The 17,401-nt window shown below is 35.3% G+C and overlaps 1 protein-coding gene across 1 annotated transcript in view; it reads left to right on the top strand.

Moving 5' to 3' along the window:
- Positions 1-17,401, top strand: part of GPATCH8 (G-patch domain containing 8) — a 112,028-nt gene that overhangs the window by 49,544 nt on the left and 45,083 nt on the right. The window contains exon 3 of the mRNA XM_044671996.1: positions 6,501-6,573. Coding sequence (XP_044527931.1) covers positions 6,501-6,573 — 73 coding nt within the window. The remainder of the gene's footprint in view (positions 1-6,500; positions 6,574-17,401) is intronic.

The following is a 17,401-nucleotide window of genomic DNA, read 5'->3' as shown; positions in this document are numbered from 1 at the left end:
ATAATATTTTAAATTTGTAAAGGCTTCTTTTAGGACCCAACTTTTAGAGCTTTTGAATATTTAATTGGAACTTACTTGTCTTATGGCAGGTATGGCTAATAATTCATCAACCATTGTTTCTCTATAGGGAGGCCAGTTTGTTTTTTAAAGTACTTTAGAATTCAGGAAATGAATTGTAGCTCATATCATGAGGAGAACAACATATCAAAGGACAATGCATTGCATTTCTATTATCTTAAGGACCCAGAGTAGAATTGTAAGCTTTATTTATAAATGGAATTATCTGCCCAATCAAAAGGTACCATATTTTAATCACAGCAAAGTAATATTGACATTCCTGAATTCCAAATGCTCACTGATAGCAGTAATGAATATAGCCATTATGTGGTATTGGAATTCCTAAGGAGAAATGGTGGTGTACACAAGAGTTTATCTGCTGAATTCAGATCTGTCTCTGCAGCAATATCTAATGAGAGGTGCTGACTGTTTTGCTACAGCATGCAACTCAAAGGTGGCTGGAAGTATGCAGGTATGGGAGTCTACAGATCTTTACAAGGTCCTAAAAGTCTAGTGAATGAAACTTTTTTTTTCCTTAAAGTATTCTGTAGCTTCTGGTAACCATGGAAGACTGTACAGTTTATGCTGAGTATGTGTTTGTGAGTGTAGAATGAAGGTCTTTTTGTTTTTTTATAAGAGTGAATATGAATCAAGTTACCCCTGGTTGGGAATAAAAATTCTGAGGTACAATAAATGCAGTAAACCTTTGGACAGCTTCTAAAGCCTTACTCATTCAGTCATTGAAATGTTAGATCTTTCCATTTCTTTTAGTGTAAGAAAATATCAAAAAATAGGCAGCTCTGAATTATTTCAGTTTTTGATTAAAGGGTGTCCTGCTACTCCCAAATATATCTATTTCAATTAAGTAAATATCTTCAGTAAGGTTCCAGATGACGTTTCTAGAATAAGTCTTTAGAAAATAATTAAGATTGCTCAACAGATAACTTTATTATCCCTCATGAATTGAAGGAATTGAAATAAAATTCCAAAGATATGGTCTATATGGTCTTTTTATATACCAGTTAACTAAAAAAACAACTTTTGGATTCTTGATTTAAAAAAATAAAAAACAGCCATTGTTGCTATGTGGACTCCACATATCTAAAGTTGATATGCAAAGAAAAAAGTATTAGTTTGATCTATAGCACATGAATTTTTTGAATTCCACAGTACCCTTGAATCAATTGGATTGATTTCCTTAGGAAATTTTTCTCAATTCTTAAATGAGGTCAGAGTAGAGGAATGAATGCTTAGTCCTTACGTTATGCTGCCTGCAACAGAGAGTTAAACTAAACTGTCATTATACTGTACAAGTTAAATTTTATATCATCCATTAGTTTGTGCTTGTGGCTACATTTAGCTGATAAAATCCTTTCCCCAGAGCAGTCAGGTTGACTGAACAGGTTTTGAAAAATCCATGAAATCCTTAGATTCTAGTTGCTGCTTGTTGGGGAAAATGACTATGTCCAACTATAGTTAAAGAAACTACATTCAGTTGCATTTTTGTCCCTTTAAACTTTCAAGTTTGATTTTTGTCACTTTGCATATCTTTCTGGATCTATGGACTCCGTTAGTTCCAAATTGTAACTTTATAAGACTACTGATTTGACATTTAGCAGTTGGCCATATGTGGATTGCACTATAAATAATGTGCTTCTTGGAGCTGAATGGTGTAGCATTACTATTTGGCTTTTCTCTCTAGTCTTCATTGTGTCATCTGTAGTGAGCTATAGATTTTGTTTTGGGAATCTTTTACAACCTGTTGTTTGCATGGGTTCACTCAGTAGCATCCAGTCCTTGCTTATGGATTTCTCAATACACAGTCAGCAAAGCTTACAATCCACTCAAGAGGTTTGCCATTTTTTTTTTAAATGAAGTAAGAATATAACATAATGTGGCTGTCAACTAAAATAGAAATTAATATGAAACTAATTTTAGCTAGTTATTTGTCTAAAATACATTTGATTTTACTTAAAATTTTTTTTGTATCTAGTCATAGAAACTTAGAATCAGCCTTACATAAATTTTGATTCATATCTTAGCATTTCCCCAAAGTTCCTATTGCACAGATTGATGGTCAAATATAGTTTCATGGGGCAGAATAAAGTCCCAGGAATTCACTGCTTAGGATATAATTCACAAATAAAACTATTGAGGAATGGTTCAAAGGATTGGCAATGCATTATTTTTATTTCTGGTATTAAATATATTTTTTTTCATACTGGTTTTTTTTAATGTAAGCACATGCTTCATGATTGCAAGGATTTTCCCACCTAAATCATCTTATTTCTGTTTAAAAACACACTCTGCTATCTGCTTTCCATAACACTGTCTCCTTCTCCCCTCTCCTTATAGAAAGGCATGAAATAAAGAGAGAATAAGTTCCAAAAAATATTGCAGATATATTATACAATGGTTCAGAAATGCAAAAAGAAGGGACCTACTGAAATGTGACCTTTATGAAATGAATTTGGATTCTTATCTTGTACCAGCCAGAGCTAGAGGTATTTCATGGTTCATGTCCCTCAAAGTGACATTGAACAAGGATTGCCAACATTAGAATCATAGATATAGATAGTAACACACAAATAAAGTGTGGAAACTGATCTTCTCCACTGGATCCTCTGAAAGACTGACATTTTTCAGAGTATCCTTGGGAAAGCATGCATGCCTGGATTGTCTTATTTGTTACCAGTTCACAAGGAATATTTCTTTGCAGATAGATGCCCATTAGACTATAAAGCTCCCGTGAGTTGAATTTGTTACATATTTTTTCTTATATTCTCAGCTCTAGCTCAGTGCTTAGATATAGTAGGCACTTAACAAATACTTGCTGATTGATCCCTCAGATGTACTTAGTAGCAGCCCAACCCTTCTGTCTCTTCACTAATCAAAACCTAGTCTGTGGTAGAAGAGAAAATTGTCCCTAATATTAGTTTCAGACTTTTATAAGTTTATAATTGAACCTGAATTTTTGCACTTTTATAAGCAATTTTGAGAAAGGATTTCTAATCCTTCTGTATAGCAAGAAATATTATTCGGGGGCAGCTAGGTAGCTCAGTGGATTGAGAGCCAGGCCTAGAGATGGGAGGTCCTAGGTTCAAATCTGGCCTCAGACACTTCCCAGCTGTGTGACCCTGGGCAAGTCACTTGACCCCCATTGACTACCCTTACCACTCTTCTGCCTTGGAGCCAATACTCAATATTGACTCCAAGATGGAAGGTAAGGGTTAAAAAAAAAAGAAGAAAAAAAAGAAATATCCATTTCCAGTGCTGCTCTTCTCTAGATTGTCCATGGGAACCATAAAGTTTCCAAGTGATACAGTTCAATTCAACAAACTTAAACTATGTTCAAGCATTATACTGTGCACTGGAATACAAACACAAAAGGGAGACAACCTTTTTCTTCAAGGAGCTTATATTATTTAAATGTTCCTGGAAAATAGCTGGGGGAAAACAGAAATATTACCCATAAGAGAGAGAGTGGATTAGTAAATATTTGTTGGAGCAGGTGTTGGGGAGAGAGTGTTGAGATGGTCAAGAGCATTTCATGATAAAATAATTTGTTTGACTCCATCATTTTACCTGATCTAAGGCCTGCTGGCCCTGAAAACACTAACAATACATGATTGCTTCTCCTGGAAGAAAAGAGTTGTATTGAATATTGATTCTCTTGTCAGTTCATTTCTAACTCTGATCTTCCCCAGCAAGAAACAAATAATGTTCTAGGGTAAAAGGATGAGTGACTATTGTTTCTCATTTGCTCTAGTCACAGGTAGGAAAATTTCCACTAAGAAAGTGCTAGGAGAGAAATAACCTATTCTGCCATCATTGCCATTACCTTCGCTGCATTCAGAAGGAAATGCTAACTAAATGTTAGCATATATTGACGTTTTTGCTCCCAACAGTTTCATTGCCTTTTCAGAACTAGAAAAATAGACTTAAGTAAGTAGAACCCATTTTTATCTATCCCCAAATTCCTTTATCTAAATTTTTATTTTAGGAAACAAGTGAAACTATGTGTTATAATAGAGATCCTTATAGCTAAAACTTAAACCTTTTTCTAAGAGGTCATAGCCACCCTCTTGAGTGGTTTGTAAAAGTTGGTGCTAATGTGTATAACCTTCCTAAATTTTTCTTTTCCCTACTCTTCTCCCTTTAACATTTGTTATTCCCTTCACTGTGTCAGTCACAACACGCTGCTCTTGAATCTCTCAGCTGGTCTTGACTCGTGAATTTACTTTATGCTTTCACTCTTCTTTAATAAATACATTACTTGCAAGCAGTGAATTGAAAACAAGACAAAAAAAGACCATTAGTGATTGGACAGTTTCTTACTTTGTGTTACATTTAACTGTTCTTTTGACAGCCCAGTTTTTAAAGCCAGGTTCGTATGGAAATGCTTTCACTCCACTTGCACTGCTTTTGGAAATAGCATACTGCTTCATCTGTCTGTTTATTTTAGTGCATTCATAATACAATACAGTCAGCATAATGTCTCATCTCCACTTAGCAAAAGATTGTCATTTTCTCTTTTTTAAAAAACCAGCAATTTTTGTCAGCATTGATTAAGTCTCCAAATCTCTATTAGGTAGAGTAGCAAAATAATAGTATGTTAAAGATTTAGCAGTTGCTTAATCTAGTCCTCTAAACCCACAATCACCTGTAGTATACAAGTACATTAGAACCCTGCATTTATAGGAACTATAATGTAAAACTAGGATTGAATAAGGTAAGTTTGTCTATATTGAAAACACATAAAATGTTTTATTATGCCTTGGAGCTTCACATGGGAAAATTAGTGTTTATGTTCCTTTCTTTCCCTACTGATACCCTTCCTATATAGGCCTTAAATTTCTACTTGAAATTGTTACTGTTTATCAGGCACCTAACTTTACTTGGAAGAAATCTGTTCCAGCTAGGTGCTGAGCCTTCTTTGTTATCAGAGTGGAATTAATCCATCATTCATGAAAACTGACTGTATATAATAAGACTCATATTTGAGCCCAAATGATCTAAGATCTAACTTTCCCATTTTCTTTTTAAAAAATTTCTAGTGTTTTATCTTTAAGGATTGCCGGCATTTTGTAGGCTTGCAAATATCTTTTATTTCATTTTGGAACTTCTATTTCTAGTGTAGGAATTTTTTTAGCAGAAATTTTGTTTTTTAAATGTTGCTGTCAGCAGATTATTCTCACTTAACCTTTGAGAAAGAATAACAGAGGCAGTATTTCTCACCTCTGTGGTGCCAAGGTGTATGTTATTTCACACTACAAAGCAGGTCAGTAGCCACGTGGTTCTAAGATATTTAGTTCAGAGATCTGTGGGCATATATTGACTTTAGGAATTTAGATTGGAAATTAAAGAATTTATTTTTAGACTTACACTGCTAAATTAATTTAACTATTGTGACATACCTAACAAGTACGTGGTTGGTAACGAGTTTTTAAAAAACATCCACACACTTTCAGTTACAGCAAATGTTTATTGAAGCCTGGCATGATAATAGATCAGTAGCTAACTTGACAAGTGATCAAGTAAAAAGGCTTATGACTCTTCACCCCTCATCCAATAGCTGACATTTAATTGTTGTTTCCAATGTCTTTTCAACCCATTTTATATAAAAAAAACTGTTTCTTCAGTGCTCCTTAGGAAGATGAGACATTATGTTTGTTGTTTTTTCCCCTACATGCACTAATGGTTCCTGTTAACTTATTGCTAGGCCTGTTTCATTCTAACATCTTAGCATTTTTGTTAGACTACATGTTGAAATGCATCACCCAGTCTGTGCTTGAACTCATTTTATTTAATTTTTTTGTTTAATCAATTTACTTTCTTGTTTTACTAACCTCACTGTTTTTTCAGTTTAATATTGGCTGCATGCTAGTTTATATATTTATATTATATATATATAAAACCCAATCAAGTCTAGCCTGGATTTTGCTCTGATTGTGTTTTCGTTTCTAGTGGTGGGGCAGTCTTGCACTTACAACTTACTTCGTATCATGAAAGCCTGACACACAAACAAAATGACTAAACACAATGTAGATTTTCTTTTTACAAAATCTTAAAGTGGTGCTGTCTAGGTGATGGATATGATTGTATAAGTAGCTTGATTTTATGCTTTTTAATGTCATTTTTTATTGATAAACTTTTATTTTCTCCCACTTTTTTTTTCCTTTTGAAAGTGTTATGCACAAAAGTTGCCCAGCACACCATCAGAAAGTACCCTTACCCATATGTTCTTCCCCTGGAAAAATACTAGCCAGCAGTTTTTTGACATTTATTATTTCCCTTTTATTGGGCATATTTGCCCTGTTAGCAGTTTTTTGCATGCTTATATGTAGAGTTATCTTTTGCTCATCACGTGTTTAAATGTTGGTAGGAGGGGAAGAATATATTATTGGAATATTTTTGGTTTGTCTTTCTGTTCTGTCTGTCAGGATAATATTGGACACCGCTTACTCCAGAAACATGGGTGGAAGCTGGGCCAGGGATTGGGGAAATCTCTTCAGGGTAAGTTTTTTAATTTTTAAAAAAAGAGAGAGAGAAGAAAAAAACCCAATGTTCCTAATGCAGTCTGTGCGAGATTTTTTGTTGTCTTTAAAAGATGTTTGGTTTATTTTATTTCTGCTTTTCTCTAGAGTAGATTATTTTTTATTTTTATTGATTGTATTTTTAAAGTGCATTGGCAAATAATTTGCAAGTATAAGCTACTGTTTCATTAAAATCTACATGTCAAACATATTGTGTGTGATTTACCTTGTTTATTTGAAAAGTGGGGTGGTGGGAATAAATAAGCTATTATTCTTCTGCCTGTTAATAATAATCAGTCCAGGCTGCCAAATTATAAGGGGATTCGTCCAAATGACACTGTCCAACTTTTTGTCTCTTGGAAACGAAGCCTCAAAAATACCATAGCACAGCCCATGGTTGCTCTAAATGTTTTGTGCCCCTATCAAAAATCATTTATCCTGAGAGCAAAAGAACCCATTTGAAGTGCTAAGTAGTTACAGAGTTTTTTAGGGTGGAAGGAGGCCATTTTTCAACTGATTTCTCCAGGCTGTTGATGACAAGCTCTGGTAGGCATATGGTGTAGGGCTTCCATTGAACTATTTATTTCCTTCTAACCACACTTATCATTGGGTAAGGACAACGTGTTTTGTTTCAGATGTGCTTGCTAGTTAGTTGGAAATCAACCAACTCCTTTCACTTTTCAGCTGTTTCAGCTTTGGGGGCCACATTTGTTCCTTGCAGATGTCAACACTAACTTGGTAAGGACTGGGAACACTGACCGAACTTCTATACCTAATCATTGACCCTCTCACTCCTTAGCAGGGGACTTTTAGAGCAGAGCTGTGATAAAATTGACTCTTTGAACATTAGAAATAGGTTTTCACAATTTGAATGGGGTTCTCATCATTCAAGAGTATGTATGGGGAACATTTCATTTCTGTGTGCCAGGCCTTCCCTTTATTTTATTTGCACATATCATCTATAAATGTTCAGCAATGAATGATTAATCTACTAAGCAATAACCTATTTCTAGTGGGAATTGAATTGAGAACTCAGATACATATTAGCTTGTTTATGTATCAAACTTGTTCAGTACTCCAGTTGTGCCTACTGACCAGTCAAATGAGCCTAACAATGAACTGAGATTAATTTTCTTTCAAACTATTTTAGCTTGAAACAGAAGAAATGCTTTAGCCAAAAACTATTCTTCCAATAACTCCAATCAGCTGGGGGAAGGGGGAAGGCTTTGTCTTTGGCCAAAGATATTCATAGAACTCAAGGTCTTGTTCAGCAGGCATTTGAGCTCAGCATTGTGCTAGGTACTGTATAGGAATGAAATTGTGAGATTTCTGCCTTACAAGGACCTTACAGTATAAATAAGGAGATTGAACTAATCTAGGGATTATAATATAACCACTTATATTTAAGTGATAAATTATGTGGTACAAGTTATAAATGCTTCTGAGAGTTCAAAGGAGAAGGGAGGGACTTTAGTGGTGGCCAAGAACAATCAAGGAAGAATTTTATCTTCTTTCCTTTATAGTGGAGGTCAGATGGATGGGTAAGGTTTGGAGAAAAAGGCATGACTTGGAGCAGTCTATTCCTCTTAAAAAATAAACAAACAGATCAGCAATTTATAGGGCATATCCTATTCAGGGTTGGTCAATAACAGTTATCTTTAAATATCAATAAATGCTTATTGAGTTGAATGTGAAAGACAATAAAACATGTTATTACTAAGATACAGTATTCAGGATTTTAAGATTACTTTTACTAGATGGTCTGCTATTTCATAGGGACTAACAAAAAAGTGTGTACTTAAGGTTTTTGTGCGATACCCATAGGTGAGAGGGCCCACACCAGCTTTTTTATCTTTTTAGGTGAACTCATCTTATCAATGTCATTAAGTAACTCTATTGACAGTTATGGTTTTAGAGAGGTTTTTGAGGCAATGAAAGATTAAGTGATATGATCAGGGTCTTACTGTTTACACATATATGTTGAATGCAAGATTTGAGCCCATTTTTCTGACAATAGAGCTATCCCTCTGTCGTTCACTATTACCTCTTGAATCTCATGTTGGAGACCTAAAAGTCTTTAAACGTGAGAATAAAATTTATAATGTGTTTTAAAAGAATGGAGAAGTAAACAGTTGCTCCCATGTATTCAAGCAATTATCAACTATTTGTGCTTGTGAGAACTTTTTGTGGCTTGCTTAGCCCTGAAAAATTATTCTTTATGGTTTCAATATGTGCATGTAATTTTGTCACCTCGAATTCCAGTTGAAACAACAGACATGAGTTTCTTTTAAGTTGTTTTTTTCCTAGTTGAGTCCTTTTCATTGAGTAAATTGAAGTGAAATATAAATTAACCTGTTTGAATGTCTAGTTAATTGACATACACTTTTTAAAAATTGAGGTAATATTTTTTATTATTATTTTCATATTGCTTTATAATAGTTCAGGTTAAAAAATTAAAATATTTATTGGCAAATAAATTTTACATTCATAATAGTTAGAATTGGGAATTCATCAGTGTCTTTGTAGCAGCAGGATCCTACATGAAGAAATCAGTTGTAAACTACAAGTATTTCCCTCCATTCTTAAGATATATGTTGGTATAAAATCATCTAAAATAGAGAAATTCTAAGGCAGGTATAGTCTAGGATGAATTCTTAACTTTTTTTTATGTTTGGATAACTATTTCAGTATAATTGCTTACCTTTGTAATCCTGTGTATTGAATTTTATGTTTTTTTAAACATTCTGAGACAGGGTCCAGACTTCCTCTTATTGCCAAAAGCATCTGTGACACAAAAAAAAAGTGAAAAATCCATGGTCTAGGAAAGTGATAGTGAACCTTTTAAAGTTCCCCCCAAGTGCTTGCACCCACCCACCCACCCACCAAGTATTGGGCACTCTGCCCCTTATCACACACAGGGGAGAGAGGAAGCATTAGGCTGCTTGGCAGAAGGATGGGGGATGTGAAAAAATGTCAGTGGAAAGGGGAAAGGGAACAGCTCCACCTGAGGCCCTCTGCCTTTGCCTTTCTAGTAACGAATGGGGGAGGGGTTGCAACCTCGTGCCTACAGAGAGCCCTCTGCATGCCATAGGTTTGCCATCACTGGTCTAGGATAACATACAATCTGATCTTGAATTTTTTTGGGAAAAGAAAGATTGATTCCAGAAAATTAGTTATATATGTAACTAGAATAATAAATTGAATGTTAAGACTGAAAAAACAGGATAAGTTATTGTACCTTATTGATATCTCAGTGGCAATTTCTTTAAAAGTTTTTTAGAAAATCTTTTTGGAATTGAAATATGTCTACGATCTTCCTTCATCCTCAGTCTTAGGAGCCAGGTCCCATATCTGCAGTTTTAGAATGCTTATTAAGTAGTACATCTGTAAGCATTTTTAGTGTTAACGTAGGACAGGGAGAATTGGCTTCTGTAAAGAAGTTCAGGTAACTTAGCAAAAATGTCATTAAAACTGGCTTCTTCATCTCTGTTCTAAAAGCTTCCTTATTGACAATTACAGAAGTTATGCAACAACTAAGTTATGAATTTACAAATCAAAAAAAATTTCCCCTAGTTTACTAACTCAGATATCAGTGCCAGTATTCTATATTGACTTTAACTTTCAGAGCATTGACACCTTCATTGCTGGCACATTTGATATTTTGGATATGCTGGTGAGATTGATGCTTGTGGCCAGGTTACTGTTACAACAATGGTCAAGTTAACAAGCATTTATTAAACTTTTATTATGTTCTAGGCACTGTGCTATGTCCATGGGGACACAAAAAAAAGCTACCCCTCCACCTCATCCTTCTAAAACAGAAACAACTTTCTTGTTCCTTCTGTCAAGGATCTCACAGTCTATTAGGGGAGGCAACATGCAAACCACTATGTACAGATAAGATATTGGGAGATTGGGAAAGGCTTTAATAGTAGTTGTCAAAGGCCTCTGAGAATACCGGCTGCTCTAGGGAGATATGGGAACAATCCATGTTCTATCCAGGTTCATTCCACCTGATCTGATTTGCTACCAGACCTTCTTAATGAGGAGGATTTTAAGCATGGAACCCTGCACCAACAAAAAAAAGACCCTGGGTATAGCTAGGAGTGATAAATTTTGCTTTGCTCCTGGAGAGGACAGTGAGCAGGGCTCATGGAAGTGGAGCTCCTAGTCCCTGAAGAAAGGTTAATACTTCAAGCTACTTAAAATAGCTATATATGGTCAATTTTCTGATTTATTCATACATACATGCACACATGTATGTATTGATGCTTTTTGTCTTATTTGCTCCCCATATCCCACTAGATTGAACCCTCCTTTGTGACAAAGAGAGAGATTAACAAACTATCCCAGAAGCCATGGCCTAATCTTTTGCTTTTTGGGGGAAGAACTATGCTTTTATTATTTTTTTTTTAAGTTAGAGCTTGACTTCATTTTAGTGATATTTTTCCATTTCTGTTATATAAATTATTGTCATAGTTTTGCTTATCTCACTCTGTATCAGTTCATACAGAATTAACTGAATTCTTCCTATTCTTTTTTTCCCAAACCTGTGAATTCATTGGTGTAGGGAACTCCCCATACATACTACCAATGAATATTGTTTTCAGTTTTGCAACTTAGTCTCAGAGAAATTCAGGACCTGAGACAGGGAATTAAGTGATGGGTCCAGGGTCACATAGTCATCAGTATGTGTTGGAGGCAAGATTAGAATCCAGGTCTTCCTGATTCCTAATTTGATTCTAATCTAATCTATGTGACACTGCCCCATATCATTTCTTACCTTATGATAATATTTCATTAGGGGGAAGCTAGGTGAGTCAGTAGATTGAGAGCCAGCCTAGTGATGAGAAGTCCTGTCAAATGTGACCTCAGACACTTCCTAGCTATGTGGCCCTGGGCAAGTCACTTCACCCCCATTGCCTAGCCCTTACTGCACTTCTGCCTTGGAGCTGATACACAGTATTGATTCTAAGACAGAAGGTAAATGTTTAAAAAAAATTTTTTTTCCCATTACTATTTTTAAAACTATTTTTCAGGGGGCAGCTGGATAGCTCAGTGGATTGAGAACCAGGCCTAGAGATGGGAGGTTCTAGGTTCTAATCTGGCCTCAGACACTTCTAGCTGTGTAACCCTGAGCAAGTCACTTAACCCCCATTGCTTAGCTCATACCTCTCTTCTGCCTTGGAACCAATACACAGCATTGATTCTAAGATTGAAGGCATGAGTTTAAAAAACATAACATGACTATTTTTTGTTTGTCAGGAACTTGCTTTGTTCCCTGTTCTTCCAGAAAATTTTGCTATGTATATTTAAATATATATATAATGGATTTTTGTTCTGTCTTTTACTACCTTGGGGTGGGTATATACCCAGAAATGGAATCATTAGGCCAGAGGTTAAGAATATCATATTTACTAAGTGAATACTATATGCAGGTCACTGTGTTTAGCAATACAATACTACATTCCTAACCTGATTGGAGGGATATGACATAAGCTTCCATACTATTTCACTAATTCTTCCACCAGATAACCCAGACTAAGATTCTATTAAGAATTCTTGTTTTTTACAAAGATTTCCACTCCTTCCCTCCACAAATTTCAGCTTTCTATTGCTACTCCACACCTCCCTTTCTGTTCTTTGTTTATTAGTAAGATCATTTACTAGATCCCACTAGCCATCCGGCCTCTGCACTAGTGTGGGTAGGAGTGACAGGGTTCAGACTTGTGCAGGTATTTCCTGTTAGCAAACTGTAATCTACTACATCTAGAAGTGGACTAATTTCACCTCTGTCTGTAAGTAACACAGACTGCTACCACAAAGATTTTTTGTTATATGTAAGATTGGGTTTTGGTTGTAAAGAAGATGCGACTAGGGTTCAGTTTATTTCCCTCTGAGGGAGATAATTAAATCAACTGAAATAAAAATTTTAAATTTGTTGCTGATATCTTTTGCCTTTTTTTTAATCACCTTCATTTTCAAATATCTCTTCTTCCCATCCTAGACTCAGAGAGCCATTTCTTATAACTAAGAAAAAAACAGTAAGCAGTTCAGAAAAAGTAATAAACCAATCCATGCATCAAGTCTGATAGTATAAACTATGTTTTACCTCTCCAGAGAAGGGAGGGAGGTGCATTCTCATATAATCCAGGAGTAGAGTGAGGATAAGTGTGGATATCAAGCTTGGTCATTTCATAGCCTTTAGTTAACATTTTTTGATATAGAGGTTTCAGTTTTGTTTTTTTCCAGTTACATTGCAGTTGTTGTATATTTTATTTTCCTGGTTCTGCTACTTTGCATCAGTTAGTATTAAAGCATATTAGGACATTAGCAAAATATAGAATCTTTCAGAAGAGCCACACATAGGGGAAAATTAATGGGGAGGCAGTTTGGTATAGTGGTACTAGATTTACTCCCTTATTCCTGATTCCCTATATGTAATCAGTTGATAAGTCTTGTGAATTTACTTCTGCAATATTTCATGCATTTGTCCCCATCTCTCCATAGCAACCACAATTAGTACTGGTTGGTGTTACTGCTTGCTTAGACTATTGTTAACAGTCTTCTGCATTGTCTCCCTACTGCCAGCCTCTTCTCTTACCAATCCACTCTCTACATAGGGACTTAAAAAAATCTTAGATTTATAGGAGCTGGTACAAATTGAAATGAGCAGAACTAGAAGAACATTATATACCATAATAGCAATATTACAATGAAAATCAACTTTGAAAAAACTACCTAGTCTAATCAACACATATGATCTATGACAATTCCAAAGTACTCATGATGAAAAATTCTGCCCCCCTCTAGAGAGAGAGATCTAATGAACTCTGAGTGTGGATTAGAACCTTTTTTTTTTTTTTTTTGCTTTCACAAATGGCTAATATAGAGATATTTAGTATGACCACATATGTAATGGGACCCTCATTGTATGGGGGAGGGGAAGACAGAGGAAGAAAATTTTAACCTTAAAAATTTTTTTTAGAAGAAAAGAAAACACTTAACAAAATAATCTCCCTAAGTACAGGTCTGACAATGTCATTCACCTGCTTGAGAATCTTTGGTGACTTCTATTTCTTGTAGGACAACATAAAAACTCTGCTTAGCATTTAAAGCTTTTCACAGTCTGGCTCCAGCTTACCTTTCCAAACATTTTATGTTATTCCCCTTCATATACTTTCTATTCCAGATAAATGGACCCACTTGCTGTTTCTCAAATTTAGCATTCTATCTCCTACTTCCATACTTTTGTATTGGTTGTCCTGAAACCTAAAATGCACTCATTTCTTATCTCTGCCTCTTAGAATACTTAATTTCCTTTAAAGCATAGGCCAAGTATCACCTCTTATAAGAATCTCCCTTTCTTAATCTTCCTAAAGTGATCCCTCAAATTGTCTTGCATTTATGTATCTGTTTGCAAGTTTTATCACTAAGTAGAAGGTGAATTTCTCTGGGTAGGAGACTGTTTTTTTGTCTCTGGTCTTCCAGAATAAACTCAGATGTCTAACAAACCTGGAAACATCTCAAACTCAACTTGTGTAACTGAATTTACTCACTTCCCAAACTCTCCCTTCTTCCAGATTTTCCAATTTCTGTCAAAGGCATAACTATTTCCCCATGTTTCAAGTTCATAGTACTTGGATTATCATTGATTCCTGCCTCACCATCCCATATAATTGGTCAGTTTTCAAATATTGCCATTTCTACATTCACAACATCTCTTATTTAATAACCCCTTTCTCTCTTTTCACACAGCTTCCACTTTAGCTCAGGCCACAATCTCTTCTTGCCTAGATTATTACAAAATCTCCCTAATTGGTCTCCCTCTCTCAAAGCTTCCTGCAATCCAATCTATAAAGTGGTTTTCCTTAAGTGCAAGTCTGACATTTGGTGCTGCTTTTTTCACTCTCTGATCCAGCAAAATTGTCCTCTCTGTTCAGTATGCATAGCAATTCATGTCCCATCTCCTACTCTTCTTTTAAGACACAATTTAAGCACCATCATGAAAACAGGAACCTTTTCCTGATCTTCCTAACTGCTAGTACATTTCCTCCCAGACTACTTTGTTTTTAACTTTGATATATTTTTTAAATTTACTTTAATATTTATGCTGTATGTACTGATTACCTTCTCCGTAATAGCAAAGACCTTAGAAGTAGGGGGATTACTTCAATGTCTTATACTTGTATTCCCATTGCCTAACATGTACCTCATTAATGAACATTTAGTGATTGATTGTTGAATTTGAATTTTAAGTTATATGGAATTCATATAGGCTAGTATTCTGATTTTACAAATGAAACTGAGGAACTAAATGATTTGCCTGAGATTACATACCTAGTTAGTAACAGCCAGAGCTAGGCCCTTCCTACTCTAACACTATAATCCTATGATGGAGCCCAGACCACCTCCCATCCACTGTTCTTTTTACTACAGATGCTCTTCACCTAATATTAGAATTCATTTTATTAATGTTTTATAAAAATTTATTTAAAAATAGCTTCAGGAAAAATAATGTTATATGGGGACAGAATCTCTTTTTTTCCTCTTGATGCATTCCATCTTGTACCATACTTATTTATATATTTATCTTATTCTCCTCATCTGGTAACTGTTTCTGTCTCCAGTCTCTCAAACCACCCTCCTCTCCCCACCAAGGTAAACACTTTAAGGTCTGAGACTAGTTTATTTTTTGTGCCCAATATATAGTCTCTGGCTCATAAATACAACAATTCAACAAATATTGGGTACAAAATGCTTACTAGGGTCTGAAGATATAAAGAGAGAAGAAACTCCATCCCTGCCCTTGAGGAACTTATGTTCTAGTGATAGGGACAAAAATCTAGAAATAGATAAATAAAAGTCAATAATTCTAGAAAAATCTCAAACAAAATGATGTTGGAAAATTCGAGGAGGCAAGCTAGAACATCTTCAGCCAGGGTATGTGGGCGGGTGAGAAAATAGAGAAGGTTTTGTAGAAGAGGTAACTTTGAGGTAAACTTTAAAGTTGATAGATTCTGAAAGACAGATGGGAGGAGAGAAAAGTGTATTCCAGGAAAGGGGAACATTTTTAAGATGCATGGAAGCAAGAGACAGGAAAGCAAATTCATAGAATGGCTAATGGGTTTGATTTGAACGGGCACATAGTCTTTGTGAAAGGGAAAATTGTAAGAAAGACTGGAAAATGTAAAATAAGACTGGAAAGGAAAATTGTAAGTCTTCCTAAGAGTTTAAATTTCAGACCTAGACTGGTTTTTTGTATTTTATTATCTAGATAATCTGGAAGTACTAAAGATTTTTGATCAGAGAAATACCACCATGAAACTTTCATTAGGAATATTTAGCAGCTGTGTGAGTCAGATTGTTGAGTAGCGAAGAGTTAGAGTATTCCAAATGAGGCCAGGATTCAACAATGGACAATGTAAGGAGTGAAAGAAAGGCAAATCAGAAAGGATTCTCGAGCTTTCAGGCCAAGGTTGCAGAACAAGTAAAGGGGCAGTGGTATTTATTCAACAAAAATGCCTGTTAAATCGAAGTAATTAAACAGTTCATTTAACTCAGGAGCTCAAGCACTCTCTGGTACTTCAGATTACTTTGTTCTTGTAGAGTATTTCAGAATTTGTTCTTCCTTGAGCTTAAAATTTTACCAAGTAACATTGTAGCAAGGTTTTACAATATTATGGTGGAGTTTGGTTATAATAGATAATAACTATTATGAAATTTGTGTTGCTTAGAGACATGTAGTGCTTTTATGTCACATGGCCTTTTATAATGAAAAGGATATTTTAAGATTAATTTGGCACTGAAATGTAGTATGAATATTCTTAAGAAGATTTATATGGAAGCTTTTGCAGCTGAAATTATTAACTTGTACTTTAGACGTAGCAAGGTGGTATAGTGCTGGACTTGGAGGCAGGTTGATTTAGCCTTACTTATTAGCTGTGAACCTGGACAAGTCACTTAACCTGTGTCTGTCTCAGTTTCCTCAGCTGTAAAATGGGGATAATAATAGTACCTATGCTCCTAATATTGTGAGATATTTGTAAAATACTTAGCACAGTGCCTGGCACATAGAAGGAACTTAATAAATGCCTTTCCCTGCCTTTCCCCTTCTTTAATATAACAGCTATGGAAATGATTTCACATAATAAGGAAGGAATAAATGCAAAAAAGACATTATGAAGGAAGAGTCAGTTAATAGTAACTATCAGCCATATAAATATTTAATTAGAAAATCCTTATATATTGTATTTAATGTTTATTCATAAGGCATCCATCATAGGACTAAAGATACACACAGTGTGCAAGAAGTGGGTTGGTAGTTAATGAATAGTAGGCGATTAAAGCTACATAGCCATGGCTCTGACTCCTCTTGTCTCCCCAGAAAAAGACAATATGGGTAAAGATGGTACTTGATAGTTACACTATGCCATAAGATACTTGTCAAAGACAAATCCTAAAGTTATTTATTGTCTTTATAACCAACATGGGTTTTTTGTTTGTTTGTTTTTTAAGCCATACCTTCCGTCTTGGAGTCAATACTGTGTATTGGCTCCAAGGCAGAAGAGTGGTAAGGGTAGACAGTGGGGGTCAAGTGACTTGGCCTAGGATCACACAGCTGGGAAGTGTCTGAGGCCAGATTTGAACCTAGGACCTCCCATCACTAGGACTGGCTCTCAATCCACTGAGCTACCCAGCTGCCCTACTCCCTGCAATCTGTGGGGTTTTTTTTTGTTTTTGTTTTTTTTTTTTTTGCCCTTGTACTTCGGTGTATTGTCTCATAGGTGGAAGATTGGTAAGGGTGG

The sequence above is a fragment of the Gracilinanus agilis genome, chromosome 4 (genome assembly GCF_016433145.1).
Source record: "Gracilinanus agilis isolate LMUSP501 chromosome 4, AgileGrace, whole genome shotgun sequence".
NCBI classification, from domain to species: Eukaryota; Metazoa; Chordata; class Mammalia; order Didelphimorphia; family Didelphidae; genus Gracilinanus; species Gracilinanus agilis.
The sequence above is the reverse complement of the archived record's forward strand: the minus strand, read 5'-3'. Positions and strand labels throughout refer to the sequence as shown.